Source organism: Panthera leo, chromosome B2, assembly GCF_018350215.1.
Source record: "Panthera leo isolate Ple1 chromosome B2, P.leo_Ple1_pat1.1, whole genome shotgun sequence".
Lineage (NCBI taxonomy): Eukaryota > Metazoa > Chordata > Mammalia > Carnivora > Felidae > Panthera > Panthera leo.
The window spans coordinates 142,186,800-142,212,505 of record NC_056683.1 but is presented as its reverse complement, the minus strand read 5'-3'; the positions used below and the strand labels follow the sequence as shown (position 1 = coordinate 142,212,505).

General features: G+C 52.7%; 2 protein-coding genes across 8 annotated transcripts in view; one reads left to right on the top strand and one right to left on the bottom strand.

Annotated features, from left to right (window-relative positions):
* EZR (ezrin) overlaps positions 1 to 21,896 on the top strand; it is a 50,959-nt gene extending 29,063 nt beyond the window's left edge. The window contains exons 4-14 of one of the 2 annotated variants that reach the window (XM_042940206.1): positions 1,387 to 1,482; positions 2,409 to 2,683; positions 3,275 to 3,358; positions 4,321 to 4,467; positions 11,784 to 11,880; positions 16,749 to 16,912; positions 17,234 to 17,364; positions 18,015 to 18,175; positions 18,527 to 18,619; positions 20,197 to 20,448; positions 20,563 to 21,896. In XM_042940206.1, the coding sequence (XP_042796140.1) occupies positions 1,387 to 1,482; positions 2,409 to 2,683; positions 3,275 to 3,358; positions 4,321 to 4,467; positions 11,784 to 11,880; positions 16,749 to 16,912; positions 17,234 to 17,364; positions 18,015 to 18,175; positions 18,527 to 18,619; positions 20,197 to 20,448; positions 20,563 to 20,727 (1,665 nt within the window). In that variant the 3' untranslated portion in view covers positions 20,728 to 21,896. The remainder of the gene's footprint in view (positions 1 to 1,386; positions 1,483 to 2,408; positions 2,684 to 3,274; positions 3,359 to 4,320; positions 4,468 to 11,783; positions 11,881 to 16,748; positions 16,913 to 17,233; positions 17,365 to 18,014; positions 18,176 to 18,526; positions 18,620 to 20,196; positions 20,449 to 20,562) is intronic. The other variant, XM_042940207.1, reaches the window with a different exon arrangement.
* Positions 21,897 to 22,172: 276 nt separating this feature from the next.
* Positions 22,173 to 25,706, bottom strand: part of SYTL3 (synaptotagmin like 3) — a 96,470-nt gene continuing 92,936 nt past the window's right edge. For 5 of the 6 annotated variants that reach the window (XM_042940204.1, XM_042940200.1, XM_042940201.1 and 2 more), the window contains 3 exons: positions 24,975 to 25,080; positions 23,867 to 24,087; positions 22,173 to 22,502 (listed from right to left, as the gene is read on the bottom strand). In XM_042940204.1, the coding sequence (XP_042796138.1) occupies positions 22,393 to 22,502; positions 23,867 to 24,087; positions 24,975 to 25,080 (437 nt within the window). In that variant the 3' untranslated portion in view covers positions 22,173 to 22,392. The remainder of the gene's footprint in view (positions 22,503 to 23,866; positions 24,088 to 24,974; positions 25,081 to 25,706) is intronic. The other variant, XM_042940205.1, reaches the window with a different exon arrangement.

Genomic DNA, 25,706 nt, shown 5'->3' with positions numbered 1-25,706 from the left:
GGACCTTTCATAGGTCGCTCTGAGACCACCCGAAGAGGAAGGCAAGGCAGGTTTTATATCCAGATGCTGAGACGGAGGTTTATAGAGAGTGTGAAATTAGCAGGATTGGGTATGGAAAACCTGGTCTTCAGATCAGCGTTCCCTGCACTTAGCTACCCTGACAGGACTTAGGCAGGGTTCCCAAGAGACTTGGGAGTCAGCACAGAACCATCCAGGTTCTTCCACATCGTGCCATAATGGGGCCCCGCCCCCCTCCCCCCATGGGAGAGTGGAACGAGTGGGATGGGAACAGGTCCCTCCTGGGGGTATGATGACCAGGCTCCTGGAGCCCCAGCAAGTATCTGGTCCCCCAGCAGAGGAGAAGACACGCTCCCAAGCAGGAGTCTATTTGGAATTTCCAATTTTATTTTAAGCAAATGCTCCAGATACCTGATTTGTCATTTCTCATGCGTTTGGGTCTCTTTCGCTTTATGACATTTGAAGAATGGTAACCTTTTTATATAGAGGCTGAGCATTGTATGTCATGGGACTCAGCATTTAAACTGCAGCAAAGCCCTGGGACTCAGTTGTGATGATGTGTAACAGGTGTCCCCAGGAAGTTGCTTTTCTGTTCCTAAGACAAAAGAATAACCAGGATGGGATTCTGTCTGTAGTGGACCACAGGAGACTTTTTCTAGTGCTGTGGAGAATTTTAAAATGTGAAATCCTTATGATGACCTAGGGTTGAATTACACCTTCCTATATCAGAATTCCAAATTTCTGGAGGTTGAAGGAATGCTAGTCATCCCTTGGTGTATGAAGCATAACTCCCCCGTCCCCCCTTTCCCTGGAAGTTTGCCCCCATCTTTCTCCTGCCTCTCTGGGGACTGCTGTTGCCCTGTTTCCAGTTAAGCAGAGGCCTGGGCCACTGAGAAGCAGAGACAGGCAGCCAGGGAAGACCCAAGTATTCCTTTGCTTCACATTAGTGACTTTCAGCCCCTTTTTCATGGGAGCACACCTGACAGGGGCATTCACACTGGGCCACACACTCTCCCTGGTGTTCCCTGGTGGGGTCCGGCTGTGTGTGCTCGCTCCACCCCAGCTGGTTGTCTTTACTTGGCAAAGCGTGGGTGGGGTAAGAGGAGGGGGGGCAAGAGTTTACAAGGTCTTACGATTTTCTGAGATTTAAAGTTAACCCTGAATCTGCTCAAACGTATGTTAAAAATAAGCCATTCATGGCTTTGGAGGAGCAGCCTCTGTTGGTAACAGGTTCCCTGGGATGGTGCAGGAGAGGTGTGTGCAGTGGGACCTGACACCCGGCACCTGGCTCTCCTGGCGACCCTGCTGTGCCGTGTGCCTCCTGCCCTTCCAGACGTCAGCCTCTGCCCCTCTGTCTCATTCACGCAGGTGGTCAAGACCATCGGCCTTAGGGAAGTGTGGTACTTTGGCCTCCAGTATGTGGATAATAAAGGATTTCCTACCTGGTTGAAACTAGATAAAAAGGTAAGTCAGAGTTAACTATTCACAGGATATTTGGGTGTTGGTCTGCTCTGCTAACTTTGAAACTGGAACACCTTCTTCTGTCTTTTGTTTTTTGTTCTTTTTATTTGTGTAAAAGTTTCTATAGACAAAAAGGTTACAGGTTTCCAGTAAATGGGGATATTGGTTGGAAATTAGATCCTGGGATTTCTCCTTACTGCCCACTCATTGGAGCATATGATAGTTAATTGCTTAGCTTTTAGTTGACCTTAGTTTTTTTTCCCCAATGAGATTGTTAATCTTCTAGACCATGAATCATTCACTGTTTTGTAAGAACCTGTTGTTGCTTTGTTTGAACCTGTGATAGATTATCTTTCAACTCGAAAGACTGGATAATTCCATTAACAACTGTAAAGAAAAGCAGGAAGCTTAAATGTGTTTTCCCCACACAGTTTGAAAATGTCCCTTTTCCCAAACCTGTGTCTTCCTCCCATATTACTATGGCAAGCCTGAGGGCAATTAGAGATGGCAATAGGCAGGGGGGTACATGAGCAGTTATTAAACATAAGTTCCGTGGTCCATGGCTCGACTGGCCGCGCGGGCAGATGCCAGGTTCACAGGTCACTAGGCAGGCCTTTCTGAATTTGAGTTCTCTGGAATTGGTAACATTGTTCCCAGAAGTTGGGGCTGGTTCTAGTGGCTTGGTGAGTCCCTAACTGGCTGCTGCTAGACTTCCAGCTAAGTATGGGAGGGCGATAGGACTTTAACTGGCCCTTTCTCGTCTTACGTGCTAAAAAGGTGACTTTCGGAGTGAACGCTATCTCCTGAAAACTGGCCTGCATGATCCTTTTGAGCCGGTGGTTATGACCTGTGTTTAGGGAGCTGGGGTGGGGGGGGGGGCGGTCTCATCCTCTACACTTGGCAGAGGGCATTTGGCTTTTGTCGTCCAGGTGTCTGCACAGGAGGTCAGAAAGGAGAATCCTCTCCAATTCAAGTTCCGGGCAAAGTTCTACCCCGAAGATGTGTCTGAGGAGCTCATCCAGGACATCACACAGAAGCTTTTCTTCCTCCAAGTGAAGGAGGGAATTCTCAGCGATGAGATTTACTGCCCTCCTGAGACCGCGGTGCTCCTGGGCTCCTATGCTGTGCAAGCCAAGTTCGGAGACTATAACAAAGAAACGCACAAGTCTGGGTACCTCAGCTCTGAGCGGCTGATCCCCCAAAGGTGAGCACAGGGTGGCCAGGCCCGGACGAGAGTGGCGGGTTGCACCCTTGAAGGGCATAGGTAGTGTGTGTGAGCAGAAGCAGTCGGCAAGCACGAGGGTAAATGCTTCTTGAGGCTGGGGCTCTAGCACCCGCTAATCTGCGTGCTGGCCCGCGTGTGCTCTGGCCGGTGTAGGCACTGACCCGCCATGGCCTCCCCTCAGGCACTGATCCACCTGTACAGGGTCTGTGATAAAGAAACGTAGCAGGATGGGGACCATTCCTAGCTCTCCCTAGCGTATAATGATTTGGCCCCATTAAATCTGTCTGTATTCACTGATGGTCACATAAATTACCCCTTTTGGAAGAAGAGGCCCCTGAAAATATAAAATACCTTTTTAAAATTCTCCAGCGAGACTGGGTATGTCTCATTCCAGGTTCTAAGTCTTTCAGGTCGTTAATGGTCAGAAATGCTACGCATCAGGAAGTAGAAACACTCCGTGTGGTCTTATTTGAAAGAAAACTCTAGGTTTGCAGGTGAGCGGTGGCCTGCTGCTTGCCTTCTGTGGCCCTTTGTGGTGACAGTTCTGTGCCCTCTTCCTTTGCAACCCAGAGTCATGGACCAGCACAAGCTCACCAGGGACCAGTGGGAGGACCGGATCCAGGTGTGGCACGCGGAGCACCGCGGGATGCTCAAGTGAGTGCTGGGCGGCCCCTCCCTCCCGCCCGGCTCCTTTGCATGGAGTTCAGTTGGGGTCCCCAGGGTGGTGCTTCAGGAACCCCGCGGGGCTGCAGCCTGGGTGCCACAGAGCAGTGAAAGGTAACGGTTGCACAGGAGGTTTTCCCTAAATAAAGCCGGGTGTTCCTGACTGGGGTAAGAAGCAATTTGGTTCAAGCTTAAGGCCCTAAAGTCTTCTCCCTTGTTTGTTTTAGAGGAGAGACCGTCTCGTGTCTAAAACACTGTTCTAGTCAAGGGGGAAAGAGCATTATTTTTCTTTCCTGTCATAGAGGTGCTGGCTTGTTCATTGTCTGTAAGGTGTTTCCTTTCAAAAGTGTATAAATGGGAAAAAATTGATCCCAAGTGAGAACCCCTTGCTATTCAGGGAACATGAAGGAGGGACATGATGTGACATGTGGCTATTAGGTGTAAGAAGCGGCCACATTCTGTTGCCCTGGATTCTTCATCTCGGGCGTCACGAGCAATTCTCTGTCCCCCCCCCAGCCTCAGAAGCTCATTTACAGTTTGGGCCTCACAGCCGTTGTGTCCTTCGAGTATCCTCTGTCCCGGGCATCTCTTGTTGGAGGGAAGGGACTCAAAGCCTAAGTGGCAAGTGCTGGTGAAATAGACAGTGGGAGTCCCTGCAGCAGTGTGTGGGCAAGAGAAAGATCGTGCCTACCGATACAATTTAAAAGGAAGATCTTTGTGTCCAGAGAAAGTAGCATGAGTCCGTTCAGTCCTTTCAGAATGTCTGAAGTGCATTGGTGGTCAGCATCCAGGACAGCTTGGGGCGCAGGCCTGGATAGTCAGCAGAGGGGCAGCCGCTAAGCCACAGCTGTGAGCCCACCCTGCACAGCCTGCCTGAGGCTGAAGACCCTGGTAGCAGATTCATGGCTCGGGATGCGGCTCTAATGACCACGCTTGTTTGTTCCGCCCGCTAGAGACAGTGCCATGTTGGAGTATCTGAAGATTGCCCAGGACCTGGAAATGTATGGGATCAATTACTTTGAGATCAAAAACAAGAAGGGAACAGACCTTTGGCTTGGAGTTGATGCTCTCGGACTGAATATTTATGAGAAAGATGATAAGTGAGTTGAACTTTGTAATTATCTTCGGTGGGTGGGGTATCGGGGCTGGAAACGGTGGAGAAAATGGCATCTGTGTGTGTAGTGTGTTTTGACACATTTGTCTAGCGCATGACTCTCTAAGGGCTTTTCAGCTGTGATGTGCCCACGTTGTGTCCGAGGTCAGCTCGAGGTGTATGCCGTTTCTCTTCCGTCACTGTAGCCTGTTCACTAGCCCTGGTGTGTGCTGACCCGTGACCCCACATGCCGGAGCTGCAGGAAGGCCTCCTCTGCCCATCTGCTGAGGCCCAGCCACCAGCTGCCCATAGGCACCAGCACACCCACAGATACCACCCAGGCAGCCCTAGCTGTGCTGGTGGCTTAAGGCTTGTGCTAATCCAACCAGGGATGGTTACAGTGCTATCAGAGACCTTAAGGTTCTGTAAACAGTGGCTTATGTACAGACAGTTTAGCTAAATCCTCTGAGCCTGTGAGAGGTATCTAATTGCCCCGTGCTAGCTGTGTGCATTGAGTAAGGTCTGCAAGAGCCAGAGCCAGTGTGGAGCCAGCTGGGACCTGCGGCTTCCTTTGCCCTTCCCTGTGGTTACAGACACTGCACATGGGTGTCTGCTTTCCGCCAGGGAGCTAGATACACAGAGAAAAAGATCTGAGTCAGCGGGGGCAAGGTCTCCATGGTGTCTGTGGAGAACACATCTCCTCCCGTCGCAGCTCTTCTCCATGTCCGGGCTCTCGGACCCCCCCCCCCCGCCAAAACCCTCTCTCTGGCCTCCATGAAGGGCATGCTGCTGCCCACGACTGGTGATGTGGTGATGTCACGTGAAGAATCGGTCTTCTTGCCAGAACCCAGGGTACGGATACCTTTGACTTGGGTCAGGCAGAGGCCCATGGCAGCCCTTCCCAGACCCTCCCGAGTGCCAGAATTGGAGGAGGACGGTCACTCTTACTGGAAGTTATGGTTCCAGTCAGGGAGGACTCTGGTTATGGTGTAGGACCTGATACGCTTATCAGAGAATGGCAGGAACTCCCCCAAGAATCTAGAAGTGAGTTATTGAGGACTCCTGGTGTGCTGCTTCCCCAAGTGTGCTGGCAGCAGTGTTGTAGGGAAACGTCAACGGTCCGGGAGACTCCAGAAACCAGCGCCTGGTCCTTCCGGAGGCGCCTCAGTTGGAGCATGGTGGCTGGTAGCGGGCGGTGCACACACAGTGAGAACGCGGTGCCCTTGTGGGAACGTGTGTGGGAAACTGCCTGTGTCTCTGCACTCATTTCTTGAATGAGCAGATTTTGTAACATAGCTGTGGCCGGGGCTGTCCGGACAGGTTTTTCCAGCTGCAGGAAACAGCCACGGGCAGGAACTTGCTGATGTCAGCTGGTAACTACCTCCAGCCCACGTTAAATGTTAATTTTTCCCCAAGTAAAAATTAGAGTTGCACGGCTCATTCAGTCGATCCCTGCTCTCCTCCCTCTGCCCCCACCCCCAGTTTACCAGTGAAACTGACAGTCCTCTCAAAGGGGTCTTCTCCCCAACAAAGACTGGGGCGTAGGGCGACCTCACTTCTGCCTCGGAGGGCACCCCTCTTTTCAGTTAGGAAGAAACACTTCGCCAGACATTCGGTCACCAGCGGGCCCAGGTGGTTCTCCTCGCCAGCAAGGATGGACAGCTTGCTTACCAGCGCCAGCAGGACCCTGCCTCGAGCCTGAGCTGCGCCGGGACAAGTCCTGGCTGTGGCGGGTGTTGGGTTACCCCCCTCGGTGCAGGGCCAGCAGTGAGAACTGATGTTCATGGAGCACTGTTCATGTGAGAAATTGGATCTTTTGAGTATGTAAGTTGGGTGATGAGAGACTTAGTGCACCTGCAGATAAACAAATATACCTTTATTATCCCTTTTTAGAACTAAATATATCCTGGTTGGGAAATGTCTCTTGAGGTCCCTTTTCAGTGTGTACGTAACCACGGAGTGGGAACGCGTGGGACGGAAAGCATCTTAGTCTTTTTCATTCTGTAAACCGTAGATGAAGAGGGAACAGAGGAAGTTCCCATTAGTGTGTCATGTGATCCTACCTGGCATCGTCAGACCCAAAACAGAACCGTGAGAGGAGTGCGCCCTTGCCCCCGCGTTTTTCAGTCCTGCGAGAGCACCTCTGTGCTCCCAGGGCTCACCCTCCCCCACCCTCCTCTCCTTGCAGCCTTCCTGGTCCTCCCAGGGGCAGGAGTCTGCGCCGTGTGACTCTCTGGGCCCTTGAAGGGAGCGAATGCTGCAGAGGGCTGTAGACAAGCTGGGGCCAAACAAGGACCAGTGTCTTTCTCCCTTAAATCTCTCGCTCAGAGTGGTAAATCACACACACTAATCTATACTTGTTTTGTTAGCTTTATTATGTATATAGTAAGCCAGTGGTTATTGTTAGGTTCTATAGCATACTGGTTATATACGGCATACGTACACTACAGCGTATAGTATATGCAGTACAGGATCGTAAAACTGTAATACAGTATATATAGTATTTTATGTATCATGTAGATACTTAAGAAATTATTTCCAGTTTCTAAAATTACGCTCATAGACACAATATGTTAATTTCGCCTCCACCCCCAACCCCCCTTTTTGTGTGTATGTTACATCTTTGTGCCTTAGTGCTAACAGGTTACCTATATAAGAGAGGAGAGCAAAAGGCAGTTCTTTGGATTTGTGGGACTTTTCTTTTACCAGATATGCAATTGTCAGCTACTTCTCTCCTTTCTGGTCTTTGGAGCCCCAACTTGAACGTGGAACAGAATTTCCGGAAAAACCTCCTAGTCTCTTACAGAGACCGTTGAAGGGAATACAGCTAATACACTGAGAGTACAGAGTTTAAAAGTTCCCCTCAGACTGGCGGAGAGGAGGGTTTGGCCTCTGCGTGTCTGGATGTGCATGAGGGCCGAGGGAGAAGCGGTAGGACCTGGTTAGGAGTGGCTGGCAGGAGGTGGGCACAAGGGACGCGTGGGGACAGTTCCTTGACACACCTGCCCTGCCAAGAGGTGGCGGCACGCCTGGATCGGCCCCTGCTGGTTCAGATCAGGATGTTTGCTTCTGTTGTAGGAGTGCCCGCAGAGCCGTCTGTGGAGCCCACAGTGACCTCCAGCCCCTTCCAACACCCCAGACCTTTTCTGAATGTTTTCAATGAAAAATTTCAAGCAAACCACAACATGGAGAGGGTTTTATTGTAATGTCCCATGCCTGCAGAGATTCTGTCCTTAGCGCTTCACTGCTCAGCCTCACGTCACTGCAACCTCGGGCCCCTTTCTTCCAGATACATTTCAGAGTAAATTGCAGGCATCTGTGTGCCTTCCCCAAATGCATGTTGTTTACTAGAGCTCTTGCTTGTCTTCTGATGTAATATTCAAGTACATTGAAATGCACACTTCTTAAGTGTTCATTTGTTGAGTTTATTTTTTTTAAGTTTGTTTATTTTGAGAGAGAGAGAGAGAGCAAGCAAGCAAGAATGGAGGAGGGGCGAGAGAGAGGGAGAGAATTCCAGGCAGGCTCTGCACTGTCATTGCAGAGCGCAACGTAGGGCCCGAAGTCACAAAACGATGAGATTGGACACTTAATGTACTGAGCTACCCAGGCAGCCCCATTTGCTGAGTTTGAACAGACATGTGCCTGAAAAATTCAGACTCTTGTCAAGATACAGAAGAATAGTATCATCACCCCCCACCTCCACCTGCATACTTTGAATTTAAATTTTTTAGCCATTTATTTTTTTTCATTTGACATCATTTCAGACTTTAAAATTGTTCCAAAAGTAGCAGGTATGAAGAATTCCCGTATGCTCCATGTGCTAACATCTTACATAACCACAGTCCAGGTCAGTGTTGACACGATGCTTTTCACATATACAGACCCTATTTCCATTTTGCCCAGTTGTCACTAACGTTCCTTTTTCTACCCCAGGATCCTGCCCAGACTCACACCTGCACTTAGTTGCCTCCTCCCCAGTCTTGACCTTGACACTTTGGAAGACTACTGGCCATTAACTCTTTAGAAAGTCCCTCAGCTTGGATCTGTGTCGTGTTTTCTCAGTTAGATTTGAGTTTTGCCTTCCCGGGGCCTCTCACGAGGCAGTGCGTGGTGTGGGAATATTTTACCACTGCTGGTGGTGTTAACTTTGGTGTCTGGTCAGGGTGCTGTCTGCCAGGCTTCTTTGTGAAGTTACTGTCCTTCCCTTTGTGGTCAGTAAGTACATTTCAGGCAGACACTTGGGAACTATGTAAATACCCTGTTTCTCATTATACTTTAATCTTTTCTAGCATCCATTCGCAAGTCTTAAACAATTATTACTGTGGTTTTGAGGAAACAGTGATCCCCCCCACAAAAAAAAAAACAAACCAGAACATTTCTTTTACATGTATGGTTTCTGAACAGAGTCCGTTTTCTACTCATGGATATTTTATTCTACAGGCTATAATCTATTACTATTATTATTTTGTTCAAATTAAGATTTGCCTTTAGGATCCCTTTTGAGTTGGCTCCTGTGCCCTTTTGATATGACCCCATTTTTAATTTTTTTTTTTGTTTATTCATCTTGAGAGAGAAATTTGTGGGGGAGGAGCAGAGAGAGGGAGGGAGAGAGCAAATCCCAAGCAGGCTCCACTCTGTCAGCACAGGGCCCGATGTGGGGCCTGAACCCACACAACTGCAAGATCATGACCTGAGCCGAAACCAAGAGTCCCAAGAGTCAGTCGCTCAACCAGCTGAGCCACCCAGGCACCCCAGACAGACCCCGTTATTTTTTTGAGCACTTCTTTACTTCCTGGCTCCTCAAGATGTTCCAGGATCATCTTGTACTTTTCCTCCTCCAGCCCTGGAATCAGCTGTTTCTCTAAAGAGCTCTGGTCCCTGTTTGGAGAATCCCATTTTTTAAAAAAATATATAGTCCTATCTCTGATCCTACAGTTAGGTTTCTGAACGGCTGTAAACTGTTATATGAGGTTCCAGAGTCTTAAAAAGACCGACTTTACAGACACCGCAGAAAGCAAGCAGAGGGCTGGAGGGCATGGTGACCGGACGCCTGCCCAATCCTTAAAATTAAAAGAAAGATGCCTGTCTAACCTGAAGGTCCAGGTTTTCTAGGATTAGAACTGTTTTGAGAACCCCATATAAAGCTAGGAGCCTCAGGGCTGCCTGGGCGGCTCAGTCAGTTAGGTCAACTCTTGATTTCGGCTCAGGTCATAAACCCCACAGTTTGAGGGTTTGAGCCCCGCATCAGGCTCCACACTGATAGCCCAGAGCCTGCTTGGGATTCTGTCTCTGTACCTCCCCCACTCACACATGTATGCACACTCTCTCTCAAAATAAACTTAAAAAGAAGAGGCAGAATCTTAAAAAAAAAAAAAAAAAAAAAAAAAAAAAAGAAAAAAAGCTGAGCACCTGAGATCCTTACCTCCTTGGCATTCTGAGTGTTGGAAATCTGGCTGCAGTGGTGACTGCACAGGTGAGAAATGAGAGCCCTCGTGCTGTGGAGCGGGTGCTACGAAGCAGCAGATGTCTACCTGTTGTCCCCCTTACAGCCATGTAAGGACCTGGGTTAAAGCCAGCAGTGGGACTAGGTGGTATCCTGAGTTCCTTTCCGGTGCTCAGAGGCCTACAAACAACGTCACCTCTTTGCTCAGTAGCAGAGTGAACGTCTTGCGTGTCTGACTGTGTGAGGCATGTTGGCCAGATACGTTTTAGCAGGCATTGGTGACCCTGGAGGACAGAGCTGTAAGAAGGCGAATGCCAAAAAGGACTGGCCAGTGCCCTGACCTCATTCCTCCAGGTGTGTGGAACTGCTGTGTCCCAGAAGAGCCATCTGTGAGGCTTGGTGTCCTCTCTTGGCCATCAGAAGCCACCCTGCCACCTTGACCTGGCTTGTCATAGCAAACCTACATTGCCCATCAGTTTTTATTTAAACGTGTCGGTAGGCAATTGGTTTCTCTCCATCTCTGCTTATTTTCTAAATTGAAAGTTTTTATGAACTGGGGGAAAGGTTGGGTTTTGATGGTAGGATCTTTGGATGGTGGTTTGAGGGTCTGTCATTCTAGATGGTGTCCATGGTAATATGTTGAAAGCATGGGGCGAAAGAGATGAAGAACGGGCGGGTCGTGTGGTAAGAGCCATGTGGTTGGTCTTAACCCTCTGGAGAACTTCTCCTGGGAATGCTAAAGAGCCAGAGTTTGAGCCAGTGGTGGGCTAGTAACGACCAAGCAGGGAAGTGCTGGGGCTTTCCTCAGGGGGTTGTGGGCCTCGTGCTGTCGTAGAAGTTGGAGGAGGACACGGGAGGGTGTCTGGCCAGCCGGGTGAACATGCCATGCGCCCCTAAGATGAGACCCAGAAGAGCAGAGTCCATACCAAGTCCTCATCAGGGACCTCAAACAACTGTAAATACATGCAACCCAGCCCTGGAGCACCTAATACAATGAGCAAGTCCTGACACATGAAGGGGAAATAGACAACAATAGGTAAGAGTAGGGACTTCAGTACCCCCCTTGCAGCCACGGACAGATGATCCCCACAGAAAATGAGCAAGGCACTCTTGGAGTGGAAGCACACCAGGCACTTTTCTGTTTCCATCAGCAAGCAGCCGCTCTGAGTACAGCATGCCTAGAAAACCTAAGACATGAACTTTGACATCAGAAAGCTTACCTGCCTGGTCTTCAAAGAGCTCAATAAAAACGGAGGAATTGGGAAAACACGAAGAGAATAGTTGATGTAGCACAAGAGACTACAGGGCAAGAAGAGGCAAGGCTGTTGAAGGAGGCCGAGCTGGCCTGAGGGTGTATGTTTGTGGTGTAGAGCGGGGAGCTCTACTGGCCAGGTGGGCCGTGGGACGGGTGTTGAGGGCCTGAGTGTGAATCAGGAGCTCCATCGGAAGCCTCTTGGATGCTAAGTCGAGGCCCCTGGATTCCATCCTGTGGAAACAGGATTCCTGTGTTGGCAGTTTAGAGGAGAATGGATTGACTGTAAGGGAAATGAATCAGACCCAGTGGCTAGAAGTGGGGTTCTGGGCACAAGGACCCAGTTAGGCTACAGGAGATGGCTGTGCAAGCTGTCACAGGGTGAAAGGGTGCACCGGGTTGGGAATCCGAGTTGACCTGGAGCTTACTGGCTGGGGTGGCCCGGTGCAGGTCTGCTGGAGCCTGGACCTGACCTCACCTAGCACAGGTAGGAACTCTGGTAACAACGTGTGTTATATACTGTGCTTCCTGGGCTTTATACTTTTTCAAATTGAAATAAAAATTCTAAGAATAGATTTGCAATCCAAATACACATCTAACTATCCCCTTCCCTCTTTTTTAACCTCAGGTTGACCCCAAAGATTGGCTTTCCGTGGAGTGAAATCAGGAACATCTCTTTCAATGACAAAAAGTTTGTCATTAAGCCCATCGACAAGAAGGCTCCCGTAAGTTTCTATGGATTCTAGGCGAGGGGTTATGGTTTTCTTATAGCCAACTATGTTTTCCGGGTAACAGTCTGATTTCTCTGGGACAAGGAGCTGGTGATATTCAGGATCCCTTGTGTGGTACAGGGTAAACAAACTGCCAGCAGGTTACACTGAGGGTCAGGGACCCCTTGCATCATGTGACTGACTGCTACAGGAGAGGTGTGCTGGGGCCCAGGTGTCTGTCAAAAGCTAGCTGACTGTATCCCCTAAGTTTTCAAATGGTCTTCGTTCCTTATGAAGAAAAGGAGAGTTCTGAGTCATTGACCAAATGATAAGCATTTCACGAAATGTTGCGTTTCTGGGCTTGTGAAATGTTCGTTTTCCTGTGGGAAAACCAACCTGCCTCCAGATGGTGTACTTGGGGTGGGGGCTCTCGTCGGCACCTCCTTGGAAGCCAGCTGGGGCACGAGTCTCAAGGGCCTGAGTTGGCTTTCTGAGCCATCTTTGCAATTTACCGCATTACGAAAAGTCACACCTGCATCCAGAGCACCGCGGGTCCTCCTGTCCCCCACCTACATTCTCTTCCGGGACTGTGCCCCTCTGCTTTTCTCCAAGCACCTTCTGCCCCCTCCAGTGCGCTTTACGCAGGTGCCTTCGCGTTGGAGCTGATGTGGGAAGTGGGTCCTCGCAGAGATGAGGCTGGTGGGACACTCTTCCTGGGAGGACTTAGCTAGAAAAGGGACTTCATTTCCTGCAGTCTGAAGAGCGTAGACTGTTAACTAACAACCGCAAAGACCGGTGTGTGCGGGAAACGCATTCGGTTTTATCGGTGATTCTGCTAATGTGTAAGCTTTCAGCTATTTGGTGAGAAGATTTGAGACGTACATGCTGTAGTGTGACGGAATGAGTGAGGATTTTGTCTTCTAATCAGAAATCTGGTTCTTAAAACTGTCACTTAAAGGATTCTCTCATCCCGTGAGCCTGTTAATGATTTTTACAGAACTGTAGATCGTAAAGGACTTTGTGTCTTGGTTACAGTGTTGGGCTTAGAGAGGCCAACATGGGCTGTGGTCCAGGCCAGGGCGTCGGGAGCCTTTCTGGGCCGGGGCCCCGCTGGGCAACGAGTGACCCACGTGGAACAGTGAGCCGCGTTATTGTCCAACTGCCCCTCCCCACGTATCAGTTAGTCTGGCGTAAGTGAAAAACAGACGTCCTGACGCTGTTTGTGAAAGTATTTTCTCCTTTATTGAAAACGTTTCCTGCTGTTTGTAAACTCTTGACCCCCTACTCTGTGGGTAGTTGCCCAGTTATTTACAATTAAAACAGCATTTAATACAGAGTTGCGAGCTCCATGGTAACAGGCCACGTTAACATGCAGCATCGCAGCCCAAGGGTCACAGTGTCCCCATGTTACCATGGGCCCTGAGGTGGGGCAGTTGGGACAGTGAGAAGACCCTCAAGTCCTTGGGTAGGCTGCCGTCTGCCCACAGGGTGGTGCTCAGTTTTCAAAACTGTTTAAAGAAGTTTGGCAGAAGCAAGAATACTGGACTGGACTACTTAAGGATTAGTGTGTGTGTGTGTGTGTGTGTGTGTGTGTGTGTGTGTGTGTGTGTGCGCGCGCGTGTGTGCGCGCGTGCACGCGCGCGTTTCTTAATTCGGCTTAAGTTTAGCTTTTGAAAACCTGAAGAATATTTCCTTTTTTTTTTTATTAAACTTATTGTCAAATTGCTTTCCATACAATACCCAGTGCTTATCCCAGCGGGTGCCCCCCTCAATGCCCACCACCCACTTTCCCTTCTCCCCCACCCCCATCAACCCTCAGTTCTCATTAGTTGAGTCTCTTATGGTTTGCCTCCCTCCTGAATATTTCCTGATCTTAAAATTCCAAGCAAAGGTTGAATCAGCTGAGCATACTTTTACTATATACTAGTTCTGTGTGGGGCCGCTGATTAAAGAAAAGGCGAGAGAAGCACTGGTTGGTGGCATACTGCGAGCAGGCTCTTGTAGGATTGTGCACACAGCATGGGGTTCCCGTCCTCATGGTCCACGTTCTAGTGCAAGAGACGGATGAAAACAAGTACCGTGCTTTCCGGCTGTGAATTCGACAGTGCGGTTATATTTAGTAACAAATCAGGGTGAGGGGACGGGGGACGGTGTGACCGCTCCAGGTGGTTGGGACTGCCTCACCAAGAAGGTCGACCTTGTCAGGCTCCTGTCCGGGGGGCGGGGGGGGGGGGGGGGGGGCAGGGGTTCCAGGTGAGGAGCTGGTTTGAGGGGACGCGTCCCCGTCCCCCTCTGCACCTCGCCAGGGTCGCTCTGCTCCTTCCTGCCTCTGCGGCACTGCCCGGCTTCTGGCCCCGTACTCAGGGCCGTAGAAAATCCCGTCGGCCCAAAAGACAGACAAGGAAACGCCAGAGGTCCGGGCTGGCTCGCTGGTGTGGCTTAGGATTCCTTTGCTGAGGCTGACTCGTGGGGGGCAGTTTCCGTGGCAGGCTCACAGACGAGCCACTGTCGCCCGGGCTCCTGGCGACCAGGCGTGTCCCTTCTAAAAAAGCTGGCTCTCCTCCTGCCGGCTGGGACACTGCAACGAGCACGAGAGTGCTCGGAGCCTGCCCCCTGCCCGGTCATCCTGCGGGGGCAGAGACCGGCTCTGCCTCCTTCAAAAAGGGCTTTTTGTCCCTGTGGCCTCATGGAAGAGTGAGGGCTCCGGCAGCTACCTGTTTAACTTAGGAAAACCGCCGTTTGCCCGGCCTCCTGGAGGCTCCTGGGGCTCCTCGCTTCACAGCTTTCCGGCTGCGTTTCCATCTCCTTCTCTTGTATCCTTAGGGACTTGGATCCGTTCCCTTGAACTCGCCTCATGCCTCGAGTTTCAGGTTTAGGACGTCCGTTCTCTCCAGGGTTGGGAAAGTCCGCCCCAGGTCTAGTTGGTGTTGTGGTTTTGCATGAGGAGGCATGGGCTGGGTACTTGGATTTAGAAATCCTTAAATAAATACTGGTTTCAGTTTTTGTTTTTAACTTGAAGTCGGAAACCAGCCTCCTTCAAAGGCAGCGTAGGAAATTTCCTCTGCTCTCAGGCTGTGTGCAGAGCTTGACTCAGGGTCACCTGCCGCCATGACGCTACCGCAGTTTCTGTCCCTTGACGTCTTTGTAAGGAGGAGTTGGTGCTAATCGGAGCTCCTTTGCAACGCTTAGCCACAGTCGACATCTTTTTGGGTAGCATGCCCGCGCGGCCCTAACAGAAGATCGTTTTCTCTTGTGTAACAGAGATAGGTGCGCGGTGAACACACCTGCTTCTCCCAGCTCTGCAGACACTCCCTGGGAAACCCGATGACTTCGTCACAAGTGTGTGGAAGCCCGAGGAGAGCCCCCCACCCCCGGGAACTCCGTGGGCTCTCGGGTTCAACATTACTGTCTTTCCAGCATTTCTGGCACAGATGAAAAAACAGAGAGGCTACATAGGGCCTTCGGGGGCGTGTTGCTCAGCTCAGTGGCATGTCCCTTCGGGTTGCAGAAGCTGCTGTGTCTTTGTTTCATCTACCCTTCCCCTGTTCCCCTTCCCCTGGTCAGAATCTGGATGCCAGGAGCCCCGTACTGAGAAGAGAAAGGGGAAAAAAGCGGAAGCAGACTGGCATTTAAAAACAACTTCTCACCGGAGTTTCTAAACCCTCTCTCCCCTCCCATCCCCTGCATTAATCACAGCAGTAGCTGGAGCTAGGAGGCAAAGTCGTGTGTCCTCCCTGTGGCACATCCCAGACTTCTGTGCTCATAGTCCTAACGTTCTTGGATGCTTTGTTTGGTCTGTTCTCTTCAAAAAGGTTCCGCTTTCATAAGGCAACCAGCACTCTGTCTGAGCCTCTCAACTGCCAGACCCCGTTCTGAGTCCTGACAAACAGGATCTGAGTTAATCATCTCAGCAGTCCAGTTAGATTACTGTCCTCCCCACTGTGCAGCTGACAGTGTTCAGCCTCAGAGGAAATGACTCACTCAAGGTCATAGGCTCAGCCGTGGCAGCGCTGTGTAAACTTTAGCACCTGGTAAATATAGGGTATTAGTTGGGTCCTTGAGACAGAGATGGATGAACACAGGCCTGCTGGCAAGGGAGGTGCCTGTCCAGTGGAAGATGGAGACCAATACAAGTCAGCCGAGGAAAGTGTGGATGACCCCCTCAAGTGCAGGGGGCACGGGAGGGGTCGCAGAGACCGGAGATGATGGCTTCATGCCGTCTCCTGATGTGCCGGTACCCCTGGGTTTATGGGATTGGACAGTACTTCCCAAGTAGCAGAGATGCTTTGAGCAAATCTGTTTGGGGCACGAAAGTGCAGTTCAGGTGAACAAGGGGTAGGCTGGAGCCAGAGCCAGAAGCCTCCACACACGCGTGCCCGGCCACGGCATTTGTACCTGGTCCTGGAGCTAAACAGGCTGGCGTCAGGCGTCCGGTAGTGACCCGATTGACAGCTGGTGGCAGTGTAGGAGGTGACGGTTGAGGCAGGGAGACAAGCCGCACCCCAGGCAAGACTTGGAGATGGTGGCTCTGGGGTTGCTGGGGATGGGTGTTACCTGCAGACCAGGCAGCACGGGAACCGGGGTGCTGGGTTTCCCAAGGCCGTAAGACCCTGCCCTAGAGAGGGGCTTCGTAGTCCAGCCAGAGGGGTTTCAGTGCGCGTGTACACCCGCAAAGACCACGCACACTTGCTCCCTTTGTTCCGGAGAATCCAAATCCGGTGACACTTGTCTGGCCACTTGTCCCTGGCTTTTCCTTGAAGCCCCATTGTGGCCCCATTTGTCCTTTTGGAAAAGGTTATCCGGAACTTTGTGAAGTCGGGTGTGGAAGAAGACAGCCAGAGGAGGGAGCTCCCCCTGAGGGTCGGCCCTGTTCTGTTCTGTAGGACTTCGTGTTCTATGCCCCCCGCCTGCGAATTAACAAGCGGATCCTGCAGCTGTGCATGGGCAATCACGAGCTGTACATGCGCCGCAGGAAGCCCGACACCATCGAGGTGCAACAGATGAAGGCTCAGGCGCGGGAGGAGAAGCACCAGAAGCAGCTGGAACGGTGAGCGGGAGGGAGGCCAGCCGGGCGGGGCGGCGTCTGCCTGGGCTCACTGCCCGCGGGACACCCGGGCCCTTCCCCATCGGAGGAGCCGCGGGCACCTCACCTCACGCGGGCCAACGAGGGTGGAGCCGCCTCGCTGCGGGCCGGGCAGCGGGAGGGCCCCGGGGCGGTAGCGCCGGGGGTCGCTGCTGCCACGGCGGAGTCCCTTCCATTGGAGGGCGGTCCTGGACTGGGCACTGGTGACATGGCAAGTGCCTGCCAGCTCCTAGCCTTCCCGTGCCCCCCCCCCCCCCCCCCCCGCCCCCCCCCGCCCCCCAACAGGCAGCAGCTGGAAACCGAGAAGAAGAGGAGAGAAACCGTGGAGAGAGAGAAGGAGCAGATGATGCGGGAGAAGGAGGAGCTGATGCTCAGGCTGCAGGACTTCGAGCAGAAAACCAAGAAGGCAGAGAAAGGTGGGTGTGTGCTGGGCACTTTTGCCGTAGGCCAGCGTCCCCACGGCGAGGGCCAGGTGGCCGGGCAGTACGCTCACAGCCAGGATGGTCTCCGGTGAACACGGCACCCACAGTAGAGGCTCGCGGACCAGAGCCGATGACGAGGGGTTGGATCGGATGGTTCTGTACGGTTCTAAGTGCTTTCTGCACATCATCCGTTTAAATTTCCATTCCTCACTCCTTTGGGGTTAGTACTGAGTTACCCCATTTTCCTGTTGAGGATGTTAAAGTTTAGCGGGTAAAACAGTTTGCCCAAGGTCACACGGCTAGTGACTGCCCAAACCATGCCACGTGGCCCTGGCCTGTCTTAGAAACTAAAACTTGGGCAGGCGGTGCGGTTTCTCCATTTGCCAGGAGAGCCTGGCCCTGGCCGGGAGGGAGAAACCCTGCGCAGCAGTTTCTGACCACGGTGAAGATGCCGACGTGCGCAGCAGGAACGCGCCCCAGGGTGCTTTTCCCTTCGGTGTCCGTGGAAGCAGAGGCCCCGGTGCAGTGCTTTGTAGTCCGTGGGGTGGTTCCCGCCCCGGCCCCCATCCCGTGCCTCTGGGCTGGGAATTCGGGGCCCCTGGCCGAAGCCGTCGAGCAGTCCTGGGTCTGTGCCCTCTCTCCAGAACTCTCGGACCAGATTCAGAGAGCCCTGCAGCTGGAGGAGGAGAGGAAGCGTGCACAGGAGGAGGCAGAGCGCCTGGAGGCTGACCGCGTGGCCGCTCTGCGGGCCAAGGAGGAGCTGGAGCGGCAGGCGGCGGATCAGATAAAGAGCCAGGAGCAGCTGGTACGAGCTCCCTGAGTTGCACGAGGCTGAAGCACGGAGAGGCCGCCTCTGGGGATGACACAGTGACACCCGCTGTGTCATCCGTCCTTTGTGTCCGTGGCCGGAAAACCCACCTGCTCGAGGGCTTTCAGCCCGGTGGGAGAGGCCGTCCCGGTGGGTGGACCTCGGGTGGTTCCACCGTGGTCGTCCGAGCGAGGCCTCGAGGACACAGTGGGCAGCAGCGGCCGGGGAGGAGGCGGGGACGAGGCTGAGTTGCCCACGGGGCCAGTTGCCAAAACGCGTGGCCGTCCGTCGGCAAGAGGGCTCTGGCCACAGGCCCCGCGGTAACCGGAGCTTCGTGCGCCCCGCCAGGCCGCGGAGCTGGCCGAGTACACCGCCAAGATCGCGCTCCTGGAGGAGGCCCGGCGGCGCAAGGAGGACGAGGTGGAGGAGTGGCAGCACAGGGTGAGTGTGCGTGCGCCAGGCTGGGGCTGGCGGCACACGGGGTCCCCCGCCGACACCAGCCCCGCCGTCGTGAGCCAGACCCCACACCCCGGGGGCGGGCTCGGTCTGCCCGGCAGGGAGCCTCGGGTTCACTTCCGCCCACCTTGCCGTGCCCCCGCCCCCCGCCTCAGACCGTTCGGCCCCATCAGGCGCCAGCTTCAGACACAGCTGCGTGGGTGCCCCTGGCAACGGGCCACCCAAGGCCTCCTGCCCTAGCGTATGCAGCGTGGCACCATGCAAAGGCCCAGGCTCGAGGTCTCAGGATGCAGGCAAGGGTCTCCACTCTGTTCCTCCCTGTGTGATAGGACAGGGGCCTGACCTCTCCAAGCCTCAGTTTCCTCGTTGCAGATCAGGACTAATAGCCAACCTGTAAGGTTGCTCTGAGGACCAGCCTGCAGGGGGTTGAATGAATTGTAGCTGTAACAGTAAGAACCATGTTCCGCTGCAGTGTCCGGGGAGCCGGTCTCTCCAGCTGGGAGTCCCCCACACCCAGCGGAAAAGCATGGTCCCCGGGGGAGCTTTGGATGTGGTTCCGTGTAGTCATCTGCTGAGCTGTGACAGCCCCCCACACGGACCTCCCACTGTCCTTCCCTGGTGCCTCCCTCACCATTCGGCCCCCACGCCCCGAACCCAAGTTGCATGCAGATCTCCGGTCTTTAGGTTTTGGAGAAAGCACTCATTATAAGGTATTAAGTGGCAAAAGCTGATTTCGAACTAAGCTCATCTCCAGGGCTGGAGTGGCAGCAAGGTAGGCATGATTATTTGTACCGCCAAGAAGTTGCCGGAAGGTTTAGGGGTAATGGCAGGTAGGAAAGTGCTTGAACACAGTGCAGGCAGGCAGTGAGGAGCTTAATGAAGAGTGGCCACACCAGGAAGGAGAACAAAGCTGCACTCTAAAACACTATAGTGGCTTTTTCTGGTGGCTACAGGGTTTCTTGTTTAGTAAGTTCCCTTTCAGAAACCTATACAATGAACATATTCTAGAATTAGGCACAGAAGAAAAGTATGGGGTTTTTAAAAAAAATTTTTTTAGTATTAATTTTAAGAGCGAGAATGCAAGTGGGGGAGGGGCAGAGAGAGGGAGACACAGAATCCGAAGCAGGCTCCAGGTTCTGAGCTGTCAGCACAGAGCCCGATGTGGGGCTCAAACTCATGAACCGTGAGATCGTGACCTGAGCCAAAGCCGGATGCTCAACCAACTGAGCTACTTAGGCGCCCTAAGAAGCTATGGTTCTTAAAGTCGACCCCCTGGCATCAGTTTTTTTTGTGCCCTGGGCACGATTGAGAACTGCTCAGAGGATCTGGAGCCCCAGACTCGGGAAGAGGCTGGTCAGACCCTGCACAGGGACACGTGGTCCCCTCCTCCGCTCCGTGCCGCTTAGGCTCATGCACCCAGCCCGCCAGGGGAAGGGGAGGCGAGTGGCGAGACGAGGTGCAGAAGCCTTCGTTGGCTTAAGAAAAGGGGATTCTTCCAAAGATGGTCTAAACACGTGGTTCCACGTGACGAGTGGTCACCTGTGTCCCGACTGCTTTCAAAGGCCAAAGAAGCCCAGGATGACTTGGTGAAGACCAAGGAGGAGCTGCACCTGGTGATGACCGCCCCCCCGCCCCCGCCCCCCCCTGTCTACGAGCCGGTGAGCTACCACGTCCAGGACAGCCTGCAGGACGAGGGCGCAGAGCACACGGGCTACAGCGCCGAGCTCTCGAGCGAGGGCATCTTGGATGACCGCAACGAGGAGAAGCGCATCACCGAGGCCGAGAAGAACGAGCGGGTGCAGCGGCAGCTGATGGTGAGGGCAGCGGGCCGGGGGGCGCCCCTCCTCCTGTCTCCCAGGGTGGCGCTGGGGCTGTCCCCGCACCCACCTCTCCTGGTCGTGCCTGACCTGTGCTGCTTCACATTGTAGACCCTGACCAACGAGCTGTCCCAGGCCAGGGACGAGAACAAGAGGACCCACAACGACATCATCCACAACGAGAACATGAGGCAAGGCCGGGACAAGTACAAGACGCTGCGTCAGATCCGGCAGGGCAACACCAAGCAGCGGATCGACGAGTTCGAGGCCATGTGAGGCCAGGACTGGGGTGGGGTGGGGCACAGGGGTGGGGCCTCACATCTGGGCTTTGTGGGGGGATCGCTGGCAGACTCCAGAGCTTGCATTTGTAGTTCTTTAAATCTAGAATTCTCCCCCACCCCCATCGAAGTCCAGTTAGTAGTTATGTCAGCGGGAATATTCTGGGGCTGGGATCAGTGGAAGCTTCCCTGGTTTATTTTTCCCAATTGTATCATTGTGCCAAACAGGCCTGGTTTCATTATTACTGTTATTGAATCACCTCCTGGTCTTTGCCTACAGCAGGACTGAATTAAGGAAAGATGCCTGTAAAGACAATGCTGGCATGTGTGATACGAGATTCCCTGTAATTAAAACCACATCGTGGCTTATATTCTGTGCCATACTTTTTTCTGTATTTGAAATTAGCTCAAGTTGATTTCTGATTTCTGTGAAGGATCCATCTTTGTATATTTGTTTTTTGAGGGGTGAAAATTATCTTGAAAACCGAGTCTAAAGCACTCACACACAGTGCACACACTGATTTTTCTTCCTCCCCTCCTCCAGTTCAGGATCAACAGGGAGGACGCTCCAGTCTTAGATGAACTTTTGTTTTCTTGCTTAACAGAGGGCTACCCTGTTGGACTCACACCAATTAATGATCAGCTGTCGAGAATAGTATTTATATATGTGACAATATGGGTTTGTAACATTAGTTTTACAAAGGGAAAGTTTCATTCTGTATATTTTGTTACCTTTTACAGAATAAAAGAATTACACATTAAAAACCATGCAACCATGGCAGGTGATGTGACGTGAGGGCAGTGATGAGGTTGATTAACTGCTATAATCACATCTGTGAACATGACTTTTCACTCTGCTCTCTGTGCACGTAACGGACTATGCACGGCTCGGTTTTCTGTCCGAGCTTCTTGTTTGAAACCATGCACACATGCTGTTCAGATAATTCAGGCCCCAGCTATGAAGGGACTCTTCCAACCTGGTCCGGTCTCCGTTCCCACAAGGAGAACCTGTTCTGACCTACCGCTTCCTCGAAAAGTTGTTGAAATGCCAGGTCTCGCCACCGGTGCCCTGTCACGCTCAGCTGTGTCCTTTGCCTTTCCGGGCAAGAGTCCTGTGCAGATGAACCCCGCACCACAGATTGAGAAATAAAAAGATGTGCAAGGCAAGACATGGCCATGGGTGTGTACTTATGTGTCGGGGTGGGAGGGCCCTCGTCGGACTCTGCATCCGAGCAGCCCCGGGGGCCGTGCTCTCCAGACCTGCTGCTGCCCCTCGGGTGGACCCTGGCACTTACCGAGCCGAAACGGGGGTCCCCTCGGCACTCCCTGGGGCAGCCTGATCTGCCTCCGCGAGGGACCTAACACCCGCCAGGGCTCTTAAAGTTTCTTTCAAATGCATAGGCCATAAGTTTCACTCTTTGATAAGCACCGGGGGACAGAGGGGAGTGTTGACCATTTATTGAAATCGGACCATTTCCACACATCAGCACAAAACCAACCCGAGACTCATGTTTATACCATCAGCCGTTGAACATAAATACACGTGGGGGTGTGGAGGAATGTTCTCCCTACAGCTGCAGCCGGCGAGTGTCCACAGCCACGCGTCCAGCCACCTTCTGGCATGCGGCACTCGAGACTCCCACTGCAGACTGGAACCTTGGCTTCAGTGAAGAATGAGTGTCAGGTCTGTCCACAGATTGGGGCTGGAAAGAACTTGCTGCCATTGAAGCTCTGACTGAGAGCATGAGTCCACACCGCCAGCTGCGTCTTCCTCTGCGATGGCAGTGAGGTGACAAATCAGTAATGGGGGGGGAACGAGACATGCCACCTTCCCAGCCCTTTCCTCGGCTTTATTATTTTTGAGAGCGCGAGTGGGGGGGGGGGGGGGGGAGAGCCCCAAGCAAGCTCCGTGCTGCCAGCGCAGAGCCCAGCGTGGGGCTCGAACCCATGAACCGTGAGATCGTGACCTGAGCCAAAATCAAGAGCCAGACGCTTTACCGACTGACCCACCCAGGCGCCTCACCTTGGCTTTTTAAAAAGGAGGACAATCGAGGCACCTGGGTGGCTCAGTCAGTTAAGCATTCGACTGGCTGTCAGCACAGAGCCCGCTTCAGATTCTCTGTACCCTTCCCTGCCCCTCCCCCGCCCCTCCCCCATTCAGGCTCTTACTCTAAAAAGTATTTTAAAAAGCCGAAGACAAACCTCTTAAAGCGTTTTTCACCTCAAGACCATATGAAAATGCCAACCACTGGTGAGGAAGGGCAAGACCACCTCTGCCCCGATACGAAACTCGGAACAGAACGCGCTCGGGCCTCCCTTCCTAAATCCTGTGCGGACTTCAGAGCCCAAAGCTGCTTTCTTTCCCATAGTTTGAAAGGAGGGGGCGCGTTTGGTGGGTTGGCTCTTCGAGGTGAGTGGACGGTCCTAATACATTACTGTGGCTGTGGATCGAGGGGAGGGGGTGTCCCAGACTGGGAGCCAGGTTTGCAGACAGAAAGGAATCCCAACGGGAAGGGGGTGTGCCTTGAACAATGTTCCTTTCAAAACAGTAATCGATCGAACGATGATTCTGGTTTGTCTTCAGAGGGCCTCAGGGGGAGGGGGGGCTCTGGAGATGGGTGCAGGTGTCTCTGGTTGGCACAGTGTTTGAGGGGCACTACTTACTGGTGGGCAGGGGCCAGGGTGTGTGAGCCCTCTGCACCAAGGGCCGCCTCCCCCACAAAGCCAGCAGCACCCCAGCCCAGCAACACCGAGGAGCATCACCCTTTCGTCCCACTCTTCCTGAGCTACTTTGAGTCGCCATTTGTTTGGATTAAGGTATTTTCCCGTAAGAAAATAATCCTTTTATGATGGACACCACAAACAAAAGCCAGTACTGTACCCAGCCCATTTTGAAGCCTATCATTTTTTGTGTCGTTAGCACATCTACATCTGATCTAAATTGTTGAAATGCTTCTCTATCAGAGCTCAGTTGTAGAGTAAGAACTAGACGTGGCCATCTCCTTAATTATGGTGAGTTAGGCCATTTCCAAGTCCGTCAAATCACCTGTCATCATGGAAGCACGATTGCCCTTTCAGTGGTAACCACATAAGACAGTCGCTAAGGATAAACCGTGCTGCTTAGGCCCAATAAATACCTCGGACGGACTTATTGGAACCAAGCCTGGCTGCCCCCAGCAAGCGGTCGTTCACACCAAAGATGGCCTGGTCCCAGACGGTTAACTCCAGGCTGGACTGCCTCAGCTGAGAAGGGCTTACGCCACTGAACGTGAAGGAGTGCTTCCACTGGGGGCAAGCTTGCTTCTTGACGACTGGGGACTTGAGCTTCAGCTTGTGTTGGTCTGGCAGAGTGAGGCAGCTGCAGGAGAGAGAGAGAGAGACCCTGACTCTGCAGTTCCTGTCCTGCCCGGCTTCCGCCCCTAGTGCCCTCCGGAAGGGCTAAATCCACCACAAAAGAAAAATCCAAGCCGGGAACCCGGATGGGAATCGCAAGATTGGCCATGTGACCTCTTGTTAGGATGTTCCGGATTTAGGGCTAAAGTCTGCTCCAGACGCTAAGGGTAATTGGGATTCCAGGCCACTCGGCCCCTCATCGTAATCCCCCCTCCTCGGTAATGCCTACCACCAGGCAAAGCAGGGCTTTAGACCTGCTACCCAGGGACGGGGACTCCGCGCACACATTCTCTCCCCTTAACCCTGTTCTCAGGAAGTAAATGCAGAAGGGCCACATAAGTCGCCCAAGGCCATATGTTATGTGGCAGCCTGAGGATAGGAACTCAGCGCTGTCTTGAAGCCCCCATTTTTCCATTATGTCACTGGGGACGAAGCAATTCTGTATAGTAATTAATGGTGTTGCTTTACTTTTAGAGACACCGGCACACCTGTAGTGGGTAAGGATGAAATAAACAGACTCCATCTTCTTGTTAATCCAGGAGGAGACGCTAAGCTGAGGGAATGTGTGTCAAACGCACTGCTTTTTTCCAAGCTCTGTTTCAGCCAGGAAAGGCTGACTTTCTGATGCAATTATATGAACCAGTAAGATCTGGGTTTGGGGTTAAAATGCAGTGTTCCAGATCTAGCCTCCACACGGCCAGATCCCCTGAGTTCTGGCAATCGGAGTCTTGAACACAGTGTCGGGTTTTCCCAGGAAAGCTCAAATACAAATTCAAAATGGCTTGCCCTTTCTGGTGTTTCCTGCAGCTTCCGGAAATCGGTAAATGATGGTTGATTAAATAGAATACTTACCCCTTAACAAAGGAGTTTAGGGTACCATCTGACCGCACGGGTAAATTCTTGGCTCCCAGCACGACCAGACAAAGCTGACCATTAGGGGATGGCCCATCTCCCGTCCCTGGAAGGAAAGCAGCATTTGCTGTGAGCCCCACTTCTGCACGTGGCACACAATACCACGTAGCACCCCAAAACCGACAGCAAGAGGACGTTAGAGCCCTGAGGCCCCAAGGGAGCAGACGGGAAGAGGAGGACATCCACTGGGGGAAGGCTCTGCTGGCCTTGTTCACATGCTGTCCCACTGCAAGGCCAGCGTGGCAACAGGATGGAGGGATCACCCAAATCCAAGAATGGAAGCTGCAAAGATAGTAAAGAGGGACCCAAGGAGAGGAAGGCTGTAGGGGTTTCGGTCCAGCTGCAGGGGGTGGTTTGGGGGGGATGTGGGGGCCCCAAGACCTCTCTTCTAGGGGGTTGGCCTGCTGGTGGCCCTGTGAGCTCTGGCCACAGACCTTCCTCTTCCAGGCAAGTAAGAGGTCACTAAACGCATCATGGGATCACGCGTTCCCTCGTCCCCCTCACCCTCCTCTCTTCCATAAGCCCCACTTTATTTCACTTAAATCTCCTGTAAGCACCTCAAGCGCCTGCCCTTGATCCCTTATCTTGCTGGGCAATAGCTCCCTGCTTGGGAGCCGGTGTGCATTCACGCAGAGCCTTGTAGGCCCCAGCGCCTTGAGATGTGCTCTTGGT